This window comes from Athene cunicularia (genome assembly GCF_003259725.1).
Source record: "Athene cunicularia isolate RWA chromosome 4 unlocalized genomic scaffold, athCun1 chr4_part2, whole genome shotgun sequence".
Taxonomy (NCBI): domain Eukaryota; kingdom Metazoa; phylum Chordata; class Aves; order Strigiformes; family Strigidae; genus Athene; species Athene cunicularia.
The window spans coordinates 7,842,806-7,856,471 of NW_020799099.1; the positions used below are offsets into that span (position 1 = coordinate 7,842,806).

Consider the following 13,666-nt stretch of genomic DNA (forward strand, 5'->3'; position numbering starts at 1 on the left):
CCGGCCCGGCCCGGCGGGGAGCGCCGGCGCCATGGAGGAGAAAGGCTTCGCCAAGGAGCTGGACCAGTGGATCGAGCAGCTGAACGAGTGCCGGCAGCTCAGCGAGAGCCAGGTCCGCAGCCTCTGCGAGAAGGTGAGTGCGGGACCCGGGGGCCCGCCCTGGGCTGGGCACGGCCCAGCCTCGCCTCGTCCCTGCGGGCCTGGGTCCCTGAGCGCTCCCCGACCGGCAGTGCTGTAAGTGGGTTGGTTTGGCTCGGGCTTGGGGCTTGCGATCCCTCGGCCCCGCTGCTGGGGAGCGCCGGGCAAAGCGCCCCGAAAATGGCAGTGGGAGTGCGTGGGGTGCGCTGAGGGGGAAACAGGCTTGCTTCTCCTCGCTTCGCTCGCTGCGAGACCACTGTGCTGCCTGCGGTGTATCTGGCTTGTATTCAGTGACGGTATCATTCTGACGTCAAAAATGCCACGGTTATAGGATTTTTTTCCAGGCAAGACTGCCGTTGATAGTATGGTTTTTATCTTCTGGGTTTGTCTAAGTTGCCTGGGAGGCTTAGGGACATGGTGTGTGCAGTGAGAAATGTGTTCTGACTTTCAGGGACCTCACACTGTACTTCTCCCTTGTTTCTCATAATGTGTAGTAGCCACGTACTAAAAAGTCAACCCTACATCAAAGGGGCAACCTTCTGACATCCGGTGTGTAATCTAGAAAAGCAGAGGGGGATAATACATAAGCTGTACAGTCGACCTAAACAGAGGCTTACAACCTGCTGAGGGAGACTAAAATAGAATGAGAAATAGTTGGATAAGGGACACCATCTGCTATTTCGGCCTGTGGTTTGGACAGTCCTTTGGCAAATTCTTGTTTGAACTTGTTTAGTATAGACTGTCAAGAGCCCCCCCCCGCTTTTTTTTTTTCCCCCCATCAGGAGACCCAGTCTTTAGACCTGTGTTGAATTTTGCCTTAGACGTTAAATACCTGTGTGTGAACACTCTCTCAGTACTGCAATCTTTGATTAAGTTAGGAATTTCTTTGGACTTGGCAAGCTGTGACAGTTAAAGAATTCAAGTGATAACAAATGTAGCAACAAAGATTATTATTGCAACAAAGATTATTATTTCTATTTGCTTCTTATCTCAGTGACCAGCAGAGACCATTGCTGTGCATCAGGTGGTACAGAGAAGCTCTCACCTTCCTTGCCTAGATGAACTGATAATTATGAGGCACCGAGGGTAGAGTAGTTAGTTTGGTGTTCCCTTTAGCATCATGTTGCTAAAGGTGAACTTGGCGCCATCATGTTATTACCTGTGTCTCGCTCAGTTCTCTCAGAACTGGAATGTGTTTTTTGATGCCTGTTCATGGCAACGCATTTTGGCCAGTGACTAAACATCTCAAGGCCAACTTCAGAAGATGCAACTATTTTCTTCTAGCGGATCTTTGGTAGGCTACTGGAGTAATAAGATCTGAACAGTAGAGAGGGGTAGCACCACAGCCTCGTAATGTGCCAGGGTGATCATTGGAAAGGTAGGAGCCATTTGTTTGATTGCCACAGGCAGAGACTGTGCAGGATTCCAGGTTCTGGCTTCCTGGCAGATGCTTTCACCAGGGGTGCTGGCATTTAGCTAGCCCCCACCCAGCCTCTGTTTACATTCCCCCTTTCTCTTTTTCGTTCTGTACTGGTGCTGTCCATTTGTTTCATGACTCTTTCTCCAGAGCTCCATCAGTTCCAAGGGAGCATGGTGAGGCGGTTTGGTGCTGCAGCAGGAAGCAGCAATAGTGGTTTTGAAGAGTAGATACATCTTGAAGAGTGAGTAAGGGTTTCTTGTGACTGTGCTATCTCTTGCATGAGGCCTAGCTAATAAGACTGAAAAAATGTATTAGGGTGATCTGTGCCCTACTCCAAGTGTTGCTGGTTGGGAACTACTGTTCTAACCAGCAAGCTGTTTCTGTAACAATTTCCCTTCTCTGGCTGCGTTGTTAATTAAGGAGGTGTGGCTGCTGTGTTTTGAGAAGCTGGAGGACAACGCAAGCAGATTGTGGCTGTATGTCAGGGATCACGCAGTAAATAGAGAGAGTGGCAGCTCAGCACATGGTGTTGCAGCTGGAGGTGAAGAGGGTCTTCGTCATCTGATTGCAGGTAGGAGCCCTGAACCAGTGGTGCATAGTGTGAATCAAATGTCATCTATCACAGCACCTCCTTCAAGGGTGCTGGTGACTGATGGAAACAACTTGGGTATAAAGTAAATACTCTGCAATGCTCTTGTCTTATTCTTACATTTTTGGGGGGTGGTTGTATCATCCAGCTGGTAGTGGAAAGGAGCTTTACAAAAAATTTTGGGTGTGCAGGCTTGCTTTTGGTGTGAAGCAGCCCTGCCAGAAAGCTGGTTTAGTTTGTTTCCTTGGAACAGATAATACTTTGAGAAACCATTACCAACCTTGTCTTGCTTCTTATCACTCCCTTTTATGTGACTAATTTTTAAGAGGCCAATCACAATAGTACCTCTTGCATCAGGTTTACATTTGTAGGAGAGTTTGGTAGTAAAATAAAAAAGTTTAAAGCAAAATGAGGGGGGGGGGAAAAGGGAAATGCCAGACTTGCCTATGTGGGTCACTCTTGTTTTGAACTGCTGGCATAATGGACAGTAATGAGGGAAAGATTGGACATAGCTAGGGTTAGTGAGGGTATATCAAATTATTCTGTACTCTGAAAGTTCTTAAAATTTGCACCTGTAAAAATCACATTTTGTCTTCACCTGTCCAGTTACGACATCATTTTGGCAGCTAATCAGTCTCGTATTCTTCATGCAGTTAATCAAGATGTCATCTCAAGACAACATGAGAACACCTGTTTCCTGTTCTGCTGGTCTTTAAAATGAAATCTAGCTAAAATCATGCAGACATTTAAAGGATAATAGAAGGACAAACAATATGATCACTGCTGGAGCTTGTAGACATGGAAAATGTTCCAATATGTTGGGAAAATGTGTTGGATGTCTTGCATCTCATAATACTTCTCTTAACATCATGGTCTTAGACTCTATGGCAGAAGGTTGTTAAAACATTTTTCCTCCCTCATTAAATAAGCAGTGAAAAATCTATGGAGTTCTGCCTTGGGTTATGTCTGCACTTCATCAGAGGTGCCGTGGCAACTTTCTGTGCTGGTGCTAGCTTTGCAGTTAACTTGGATATGGATAGCAAGGTAGTGCTGGCTGTATCAAACTGCCTTTGAACTTGCACAGGTTGTAACGTGTGTTTTGGACAGTTGAAGTCAGGCTAAAAGGCCAGGATTCATTTAATAGGAAGCACTTCCATGTTCGGACACGGAAATCTCTGAATACTTAGGTTTTAAAGCTCAAGTCAGGTCAGCAAATGAATTCTGGCACGGATGGGGGAGTTGAGAGCCATCCTACTTATCCCAGGGAAAAAGTTTTTCTATTGAGGGAGAAAAGTGGGGTATGAAAGAAGGCAAGTAAAAGGCTGTCTCTTAAATTAACATAGCCAAGCAACCATCCATATAACAGTCTCTCTTTTTGTAGCTTCTTTTTTCTATCCTTGTTCTTTGGATGTGTAAGAAGGGTTACAGTCTTGTTGCTGTGAGCAGCTTGAGATCTTTGTGTTGTGAAGTGGTGGGAGGAGAAGGATTCTAATCGCTAATGAAGACTTGTATTTCTTGTACAGTTACTGGTTGGTAATTGTAAACTGACTCTTCAAACCAAGCACTAGGATCCAGTTGATGCTGTAGGAAGTATTGCTGTTACTGGCATGTACCTATGGTGCAGAATTCTGCCCTCCGAGATCATTTCACCTAAGAATAATTTTAGGAGAATGAGTTAGCAAGCTCTTCTGCACTAATTGGTGACATTAATATGAGTGATGGAGCCAAATAGCATTCTGGATGCCGTTCAAACCATAAAGTTCTAAATGTTGTGTTCAGTCGTGTCCAGGAATATTTCATCTCTCCAGTGATGATGCTCATCCTGGGATATGCTGTCCCAGGTACCTCTAGGAGCACGTGTGCACCTTGACACCGTCTGTCACTCTTGAGGCTCCAGTGTCCTCTGCTGCCTTGTTGCTGAAGGGCAAGACAGCTGCATCCTTCTGGCTTCCATCTCATTTGGGGATAATAAAACTGGTTCTTGTTCAGGTCAAGCTCCCTGAGGTTTTAATATGCTCAGCACACTTGTTGACATAGTAGTTTGGTGTGTCGCAGCTGATGGAATGACAATTCAGTTGAGTCTAGATCAAACTTCATGGCTGGCTTCTCTGATTCCCAAAGTAAGAGCCTCTATGGGTCACACTGAGCTCGTGAAGTAAATGTATCTTCCAGGAGTTGAGTTTCCGTGCTCTCAAAAGATCTTGTAGGCAAAGCAGGTGCTTGGGGTCTTTGACTTTCTCTAGAGAAAGCACAATGCTGAAAATCGGCCTCCTGGTTGGATTGTAATCCTCTCACACATGGAATCAGCCTACACAATTGTCATAGACAAATCTGAACAGCATAATAGTTGATGTGGATTTGTTTAAGTCTCTCACAGAGGGATTAGTCTCCTGGTGATCCTGACAGTAGTCTCAAAGCCGGTGTAGCATCTCAGGTTTCGGAGCAGGACATTAATGGGTTGTGTTCAAGCCATGAGACCATTTGGCTTCCTCTTGCGGGGATAACGCAGTAAATTAGTGTGATGTGCATTCTCTAGCCTCTCTTCATGAAGGTTGAGGACTGGACAGCAGACAAGCTTGTGTAGCAGTCTCCAGAATCTAAAACTGGGAAAGAGAGGCGGTTGAGATGATGGGTGAGCTCACAGTCAACAAATAGTCTACTCTTCAAAGTAATTTTGAGCACAGTCATGGTAACTATTGTGTGTAATGGAGGTTTATTTAATAAAAATACCTAAAAGCTGCTTCTGTTTGTTCTGACTTGGATATGGTTTCATCCAAAACAATTGGGACACATGCTTAAGAATCTGATAACGTCAGTCACTGTTTTCTGAAAACAAAGGTAGCTAAAAGATTACTTCAAGTCAGTTATTTAACAGCCTTTTTAAGTAAATGATGATAATACAGGGCAGTCTACTTGCATCAGGGTTTTTTATCCTTGCTATGTAATGGTGCTTTTTAAAATTTTAAGTCACTTGACTTTAGCATTAGCTCTGCACAGTGAAATACATAATCAGAGTGCACTGGTTAGTTGTTGCTTTTCTAGGTGGATTTAATTATTTTAAAGGTCTTGTTCTGCATTAGAAAGTCATGTGAGGGCAAACGTCTGTGACCAGTTGAGCTCAGCTCCCAAGCCTGATTTGGACCAGCTCCTCAGTGTTAAAAGGACAGACTTAATCTGTTAATGTGCATATATGTTTGGCTACATAGTAACAGCTGGTAGGCAGCTTAAGAAGCTGCTGTTATTCAGCAGCTAGCTCCTGGTTTCTCATGAGGGGAAACTTCTAGATTCTCCTAGTACCACAATTTCAGGGCTCAGGCTCGCCCACCTTCCTAGGACGTATTTAATGTGAGTATGTTTGCCCTGTTACTGTGCAAAAGGCGCTCTTCTCTGTTGCCTGTGCTGATTTACCTGTACATATTCTTAGGATGGGTGCATGCATTTTCTGGGCAGATCAAAGAGGTGGACAGTGCTGATGTGATTGAGACACTGGTAGGTGTGTGTATGGTATCTGTAGTGTCCTGCATCTTTTCCCCATAGGCTTGAAATAAATGTATTTCTTGTTATGCATCTGGAAAGGGAGCAGTATGTGTGATACAAAAAGGCAGAAAATACTCACACCTTTCATGGTTAAGGTTATCTCCAGCTTACATCAAAACACTGTCTGTTGCTTTGAGCAATAGTCAGAGCACACTGAGCAGTGGTTTTGTGGATGTGTTTTATATTTGTGTCTCACAGAGGACAGAAGCTCTCAAAAGGTGCTATAGATGCTTTTAAAGGTTCTTGAACAAGATTGAGTACTACTATTTGTACTCGGACACAACACATCCAACAGTTTCCAGTCAGTTTAGAACTGCAAGGTAGACCTTATGTCATTGAGTCCATGTGCAGGATGTGTCTTTGAGGATCAGGGTCACATCCCTTGGGTTATGTACTGTGCAAGGGCCACGCTGCATGCTGTCCAAGCTCTTGACTGCTTGGATTTTAGTTATCCTTTCAGAATATGTGCTTTCCCTAAAAGAGGCAAAGCAACTAATGTTTAAATCTGAAGACAGGCGTCCTCTGGGAGCCCACCAAGGGTGTCATTGGTAAGCATCTTCTTTCTGATAGCAGCAGGTGGGAGCTACATCATCCTGAGCTGAGGGACATGGTGATGAATAACCAGATTGTTGCCTGCTGGTGACTCTTCAGTACTGGTGAATTTTAATCCCTTTCGTTCAGTATGGACCAAGCCTGTCTGTGGGTGTTCTCTGTGCCTCAGATGTGCCTGGAGCACTGACTTGCATCAGCTGATGAGCTGGAGGTAGCAAAACAAATGTGATATTTGATAACGATAAGAGGGTAATGCAGATAGGCTATGTTACATGGCTGTAATTAGCAGAGGAACTGCTGGGTGTAGAGGAAGAGATAACTAAATACAGGGATGCCATCTCTCCATCTGTGGTCATTTTGTTGCCAGCTGGGTACAGCCAGGGAAGCTGGTTGTGGTTCCATATGTTTAAATTGCCTCTGATTTTGCTTTTCCAGTTGTATGTGACCTGCCTTTAGAAGTTGTTAAACTGTTGTGCTTGGAAGAGGATTGGAAATCTGGCAAGCAAAAAGTGCCCTGGGTGAGAGAAGTGCCTCTTGCATATACAGTGATGTTGTGTGCCAGGTTAGTAAAGTAAAGCTTAGGAGTACTTGTTTTCCTCAGTAGCTTAAGCAAGAAGAAATCTGCCCTACTGCAAGGGAAATGGGTTTATTAGTTCCATGTGTTCTGGGAGTGTGCAGAGAAGGTTCCCTTTCCTGACATACAGCTCCAGTCATCTTGTACTCACCACACTGTAGTCTGAAAGCACAGTACCTCAGGAGAGCTGGGGCAGCCCCATCAACCCCCGGCACTGGTGCTCGTGTTGGTTATTGTTTGGCAGAGTAACATGGCTTGGCTCATCTGGTGCCGTACTGGTTGCCCAGCATTTCTGCCCGATGAGCTGCTTCATCATGTGCAGCCTTTCTTAACATCATCTCTGCTCAGCAATCACACGATGAGCTGGCTTTGTCAATACAGAACAAACACGCTGTTTTTAGTGCCGTTTCCATGGCACGGACCCACTGCTGCGAAATCCTGGTCTTGGGAGAGCACTTGAGGTTTATGGGTGTGCAGTGAGGCGGGAAGCCTGAGGGATCCCAGAGGAGGAAGGCAGTGAGGAGTAGCTGTCAGTGCTGACAGAAGAGTTGTTCCAGGCTGGTGCTGTGCTGCCAGTGAAGGTGGCAACGTGAGTGGGTCCACATGGCTGTGTGGGATTGAGAGCAATCTGCTGAGCAACTGAAACAGTAGTTGGACTACAACGTGGCAGGAGGGAGTCTGTGTGCAAGTCCATCTTTATAAGTCAGCTGGCTTCTATCAGAAGTCTAGGAGGCCATAGTTTTCCTATAGTGTAATTATCAAATAATATCTAGCTTTATGTGTGCTTTTGCAAATAAAGTTGTTCAAAAAACCGTAATAGTTGCCAGAGTGGTGTGCACTATCTCCTTGGGAACTTCTACCCTTCCAGCAGTTGATAAGAGTGTTGACTAATCTCTGTACGAGTTTCACATGGAGCTCTTGCTGACAGGACATGGGATGGCCTGCAATACTGAGGGGACAGCTGTTGGTTCTTGAGGTGAAAGCTTTGAGGTATGATGAAACTGAACAGCACTTGACTTTGTCAGTCAGCTTAGAGTGCCGAGTGCTGCTGTAGCTCACATAGCAGAGATGAACAGACCTGAGCTTTACTGGACACATACGTGGAGATATCCTTCAAAATCTGTGTGTCAGTTGTGCTTTAGAAGATAATGTCTGCCCATGATGCTGAAGAAACTTACTGGAGTAGTGCTTCATCTTGTCTGCACTTGAGAAATGTTTGGAAGAAGCACAGGATTCATGGGTGAACCCCGGTGGTGTTGGAAGTCATATCCAGTTCAAGTCTTGAAAGTTCACACTGCTTCATTTCAGGGGAGGCTGGGAATGAACTTGTTTAGTTACGTCTTTGAATTTGTTTGTCAGTGCTTGTGGTACAGTAAGATCTTAATGACCTGGCCTCACAGTAGCAAATCTGCTTGTCTTTATGCACAAGGATTTGTAGAATGCACTTTGTCTTTGCTACCCAACAAATGGTTTGTCCAGTGGTCAGCTTGAGCTACTGGGGTGAAATCAGCTTTCCAGTGGAATAATATCTGCACCTGCTTATGGAGGAGCTTCCTGTCTTTTTGTCCTAAATGTATTTTTCTTGCTAGGCTAAAGAAATTCTTACGAAAGAATCAAATGTACAGGAGGTACGTTGCCCTGTCACCGTCTGTGGGGATGTGCACGGTCAATTCCACGACCTTATGGAACTCTTTAGAATTGGTGGGAAATCGCCAGACACAAATTACCTGTTCATGGGAGACTACGTGGACAGAGGCTATTACTCGGTGGAAACGGTGACTCTTCTAGTAGCGTTGAAGGTATGGTTTGACAGCTTTTCTACAGCAGCCTTGGGCAAAACAGTGCTTTTGAGGCGTTTTGAAAGAATTGCTTCTCCCGTTGATGCTGCTGTTGGCTTGAGCTAGACAGATGTGTATTGAAATGTGTTAATGGACACGTGCTATTCTATAACAGAGCTGAATGCTTGACTGCTCTTTGAAATACTGTGTTACTATTTCTTTCCATATTGATGGTACAGTTTTTGTGTTAAAGAAGAGTTTTCTTTGTCAATAGGTGCGTTACCCAGAACGCATTACAATACTGAGGGGCAATCATGAAAGCAGACAAATTACACAAGTGTATGGCTTTTATGACGAATGTCTGCGAAAGTATGGCAATGCCAACGTCTGGAAGTATTTCACAGATCTGTTTGATTATCTTCCACTTACAGCTCTAGTAGATGGCCAGGTAAGCCTTGAATAAGGAAACTCAGAGTTACACAGACTGTATTGTCTGACCTCTAAATGAACAACCTCAAAGATGCTCTCCTGGCTTGTGATGTGGATTTGTTTAAAGCCCATGTACTTATTGTGGGTTTGGGGAAAAATTTAGTGAGGTGTTAATACAAGTTGATGGTATGGGAAGGATTTCGATTCTGCTGCTGAAAGAACAGCAGGGTGTTACATGTATGGTTCAGTTCAAAATGACTGCTCAGCAAGTGGAGATCCCCTTGTGATACATCAGATGTGAGCTGAGTTGTGGCTGTGAGGCAGAACATTCTTAAAATGGAAGGCATGGTATCTTTGTTTTGAATTCTGTATGCAAGGTGTAGCCTTTCCGTTTTGTTTCCTTCTGCAGGAATTAAAGTTGGTTTCTCTGCTGTGAGGGTAAGATGGCTTGTAAAAGAATGGTAACAGAGTTAAAAACCAGCTATTTCTGAGATCACTCTTCCCATAACAATATGCACTGAACAGATTGCTTTTTTTTTTTTCTGGAACAGATATTCTGTCTCCACGGCGGCCTCTCTCCATCCATAGATACACTGGATCATATCAGGGCTCTGGACCGCCTGCAGGAAGTTCCACATGAGGTAACAGGAAAGGAAATGCATCATAAACTTAGATATCTCTTGGTGGAAAATACAATTTCACATTGTAATCCATTTAAATAGACACATGGTTACACAGGAGATTATTGCCTTTCTAAGACAGAGCAGATGAAAATACATTTGGGCAAAACACACAGAAGTCAATATGCTTTGATTACAGAAATCTGCCGAATGAGAGCTATGGGGTGTTCACAGCTGTTTTCCTCAGAATCGTGGAATTTTTTGACTGTCGTACTGACTCAGAAAATAGTATTTGGCAAGGGAGGGTGTTTACTACCTTCAGTCTCATCAAGAGACTTGCTTGTGAACAGACAGCCACCACATGAAGCCATGTTGTGTCACCATCCTTCCTCCCCAGCCCGTCCTTCTGTGGTGTCACCTTGTTCATCACTTCTTGAGGGCCTGAGATTAGACTGAAGAAACCATCTTCTGAGCTCCCAGGGCAGCAAATGGTTTTTCTATGTTGGAGTGATTGGGGCTTACCAATGGACTTGGATGTTCCCTGATTAAGATGAACTGCTTGTCCTGCAACCTCTTTGGGGTGACAAGAAGAAGAATGCAGCAAGGTCTGCTCAAGCCTTCCAAAAATCTGAAATAAGATGTGTAAATTACTCTGAGAATTGGGGGGCTACCTTTTGGGACATCTACCTGTAGTTAGGTGTAATGATTATATTGTTGCTCTGGGGTTTTCCCAGTCCTGTGCTGCATATCTGTGTGCTGAAATTTGGCTGTCCTGAGGACATCCACATGTAGGCAGTGTGATCCCTACTGCAGAACTCTGTCTGGTCGGTGGGTAGGAAACAGTAGCAGGGTTAGATAAATACAAGAGTGTCTTTACTGCCCCTTCATAGCTCAACAAGAAAAGTCACTGAGCTTCATTTGTGACTGTTAGAAGATGTACACTGGGATATTTTGGAATATGTCAAGTCCAACAATGGACTGTTTAGCAGAGGAAATTAAATGATTAATACCCTGCCAGAAGGGCAGCTGAAGACTTAACATCAATCTCTGAACAGTCACTTCATAGCCTCCTATGGGTCATTTCCCTTTCTTTAATTTATTGCAGCTTGGCTTGCACCAGTGAACCCACTGTGTATCCTTGGATGTGCATACCTTCTCACATGGCCTTTTTTATTATATTCCGAGTCAGGAGTAAAAATGTGGATCTGCTCTCCATGCCTTTGTGTATCTGACTAGTTGAAGTGAAATGGTAGGCGGTGTGTGTGGAAGAGGAGGTGGGAATGGTTTTCTGGTTACATAGACTCCTTTCTCAGTCAACTGTTTACATATTAATTTCTTTGGGAAGGATGCTGACTGGTACAGTGAGTAACTGGCCAGTATTGTGTTAAATAAACCCATGTGCTTTGTGCAGAGAAGGGCATGCTGGCAGTCCTTTTTCTGTAAATAAAATATATTTTTAAAGTGTCTTTTTAAAATGATCTTGCTAGTGATCTAATGAAGAACAATTAATCTTTTTCAAGGGTCCTATGTGTGATCTGTTATGGTCAGATCCAGATGACCGTGGCGGCTGGGGTATATCTCCACGTGGTGCTGGCTACACGTTTGGGCAGGATATTTCTGAAACATTTAACCATGCCAATGGTCTCACACTGGTCTCCCGTGCTCACCAGCTTGTCATGGAGGTAGGACAAACACCCTGCTAGGTGGTGCTAACAAAACATAGATGCCAATTCTTGTCTCCTCTGTGAGACTTTTGCTGATGGGTTTGCATGAGCTGACAGCAGATGTTACGCAGGTCAATACCAAAGAGGGACTTTGGTTGTTTTCACACAATTAGCAACATAATATGATATGCTTTGACCTGCGATGTAAATAAGGGGGTGTTATGCCCTTTCCTCCTCCCTCCTCCAAGTAAGTTGCCAAAGGGACACTGTCACACCCCATTTGTGGATGTAATAATCTCCTTACACACTGACTGCTCTACTTAGGCTGCTGCTGCATTAAGCAGGCTGTCCTGTAATACTCAGCAGTCAGATGTGACAGGGATTAAGCCATAATTTTGGCTGTCGATAAGATGTTCTTGTATGTCTTGCTGGAAAAATGCCAGGTGGGTCAATGGAGCAGATGTATTTTTAAAATCTAGTTCAAGTTGATCCCTGTAGTACTGTGTGTCAGAAGTCACTTGCATCTAGTAGGCAAATCCTTGTTTGTGGTGGATGAAAGCTGAAGGCATACCTGCAAATCTCAGTGTTCCTTTGTGGTACAATACATCATTTGTACACAGAAATGGATAAGCACATGGGTGACAAATGGCTGATCTCCCTGTAGAGGGGTTGAAGCTGGTTTTGCGACGTAACTACTGCTTGTTCTTGTGGTAAGAGTACTTCTTTTAAAAGAAAACACAGTCAGTTGGAAATACAAGAAGTCTACAAAAAGTTTCACAAATGCCTTGAATCATTTCAGGCCTTAAGAGGAACTTCAGATGGGTTGAGGTTTGAGGTTTAACAGATACTTTTTTGTTGTTGTTTTTTCTGGCAGGGTTATAATTGGTGCCATGACCGAAATGTGGTTACCATTTTCAGTGCGCCCAATTACTGTTATCGTTGTGGGAACCAGGCTGCTATCATGGAACTAGATGACACTTTAAAATATTCCTTGTGAGTAACCTGGCTCTGGTTGTTCTCTCTTCCTAGCTGTTCTGTATTGTGAGGAATGTCTGATCCTTTCCAAAGGGCTGCTTTCATGAAAAGCCAGCTCAAACCACTCTGGAATTAACGTTGTGTGCTCTACCTGCAAGAGCATCTAAAAATAAGTAGTGAGTTAAGCTCTTAAAAGCTTCTCTTGGGTACTGCATTATCTCCTCTTCCTGGCTCTCTGGAGAGTTGGAACTTCTGCATTTTCTTAATCCTTCTATTGCCCAAGCTTGATGGAGAGAGTAAAGACAGATTGATTTACATACTTATTTTCATTTTTGATAGCCCTAGGCTTTGTGAAGATGGGTGAGAGAGTCTGAATTTTGCAGTCAGCTGAGCTCGTGTGAAAGGAGTGATGGGCTGCTGAAGTGGTGGTGGTCACTGTGTACCATTTGAGCAGCTGATGAGTTTGAACACCCACGGGGATGCTTGTTTTGGGACCTGGGACATTTTATGTGGAAGCAGATGGGATAAGCAATAGCAACAGGAGAGCAGGTCTACTGTTTATTGTGGCACTGGGAAATACCTTGTGGAGGGGGGGGAAAATGATCCCTTTTTTTTTCCTGCAGCCTCCAGTTTGACCCAGCACCTCGTCGTGGAGAGCCTCATGTTACCCGTCGTACCCCAGACTACTTCCTATAAACCTCTCCCAACCTTTGTAGAAGGAAGTACACCTGGCATTTTAAAGAGCAACAATATTTACATATTTCTGTAAGAAATCAGGGTTCGTCTCAACTTTAAAATCCCCATCATGGACCAAAATGTGCCATACAGAGGACGAAGAGCGTTTAGCACAACTTGAGACTGAATTCCTTACAACACTATATATATCCTATACCCATCAGTCCAACAGTCAGTTTGCCTGCTATATTTGTAGTCATTGTTTTTCTTCTGGACTGTTCAGAGAGGAAAAGGTAACTCTAATAACACTTTCATCTCCTTTGATGCTCCTTTGTAAAATTTTAGTTCTCGTGTTTAACTGGCATGAATTAGAGTTTATTTTTGAGGGAAATGCACACTAACTTCTTCCCCCACCACACTTTTATTTTATTGAAAGACCGATCGACTTAACTGGAGAAAGGAAGCAATTCCTGCTTGGGAGTACGTTGTCATAACACGGATAAAGAGTGTTCCCTTTCTAGCTCGATTCCCGATCTGTGTTGATCCTGCCTTTTTTTTTTTCCCCTTTTGTTTTGGTTTTGTTTTCTTTTTGTTATTTTTCCCTCACCCCTCTGTATATTTGTCCTGGAAGTGCTTGCAAATCCTCCTCGCTGTACCTGAACCAATAAACTCGCCATTGTCAGCCCCAACCCGTGGTGCTGTGCTGGGGGCGGGG

General features: G+C 44.1%; 1 protein-coding gene across 1 annotated transcript; it reads left to right on the forward strand.

Annotated features, from left to right (window-relative positions):
• Window positions 1–6: 6 nt before the first annotated feature.
• Window positions 7–13,640, forward strand: PPP2CB (protein phosphatase 2 catalytic subunit beta). The gene is made up of 7 exons (XM_026847552.1): window positions 7–133; window positions 8,400–8,609; window positions 8,863–9,036; window positions 9,569–9,658; window positions 11,158–11,319; window positions 12,176–12,294; window positions 12,900–13,640. Exons 1-7 carry the CDS (start codon window positions 32–34, stop codon window positions 12,970–12,972), a joined length of 930 nt encoding a protein of 309 aa, XP_026703353.1. The 5' UTR covers window positions 7–31; the 3' UTR covers window positions 12,973–13,640.
• Window positions 13,641–13,666: the final 26 nt, after the last annotated feature.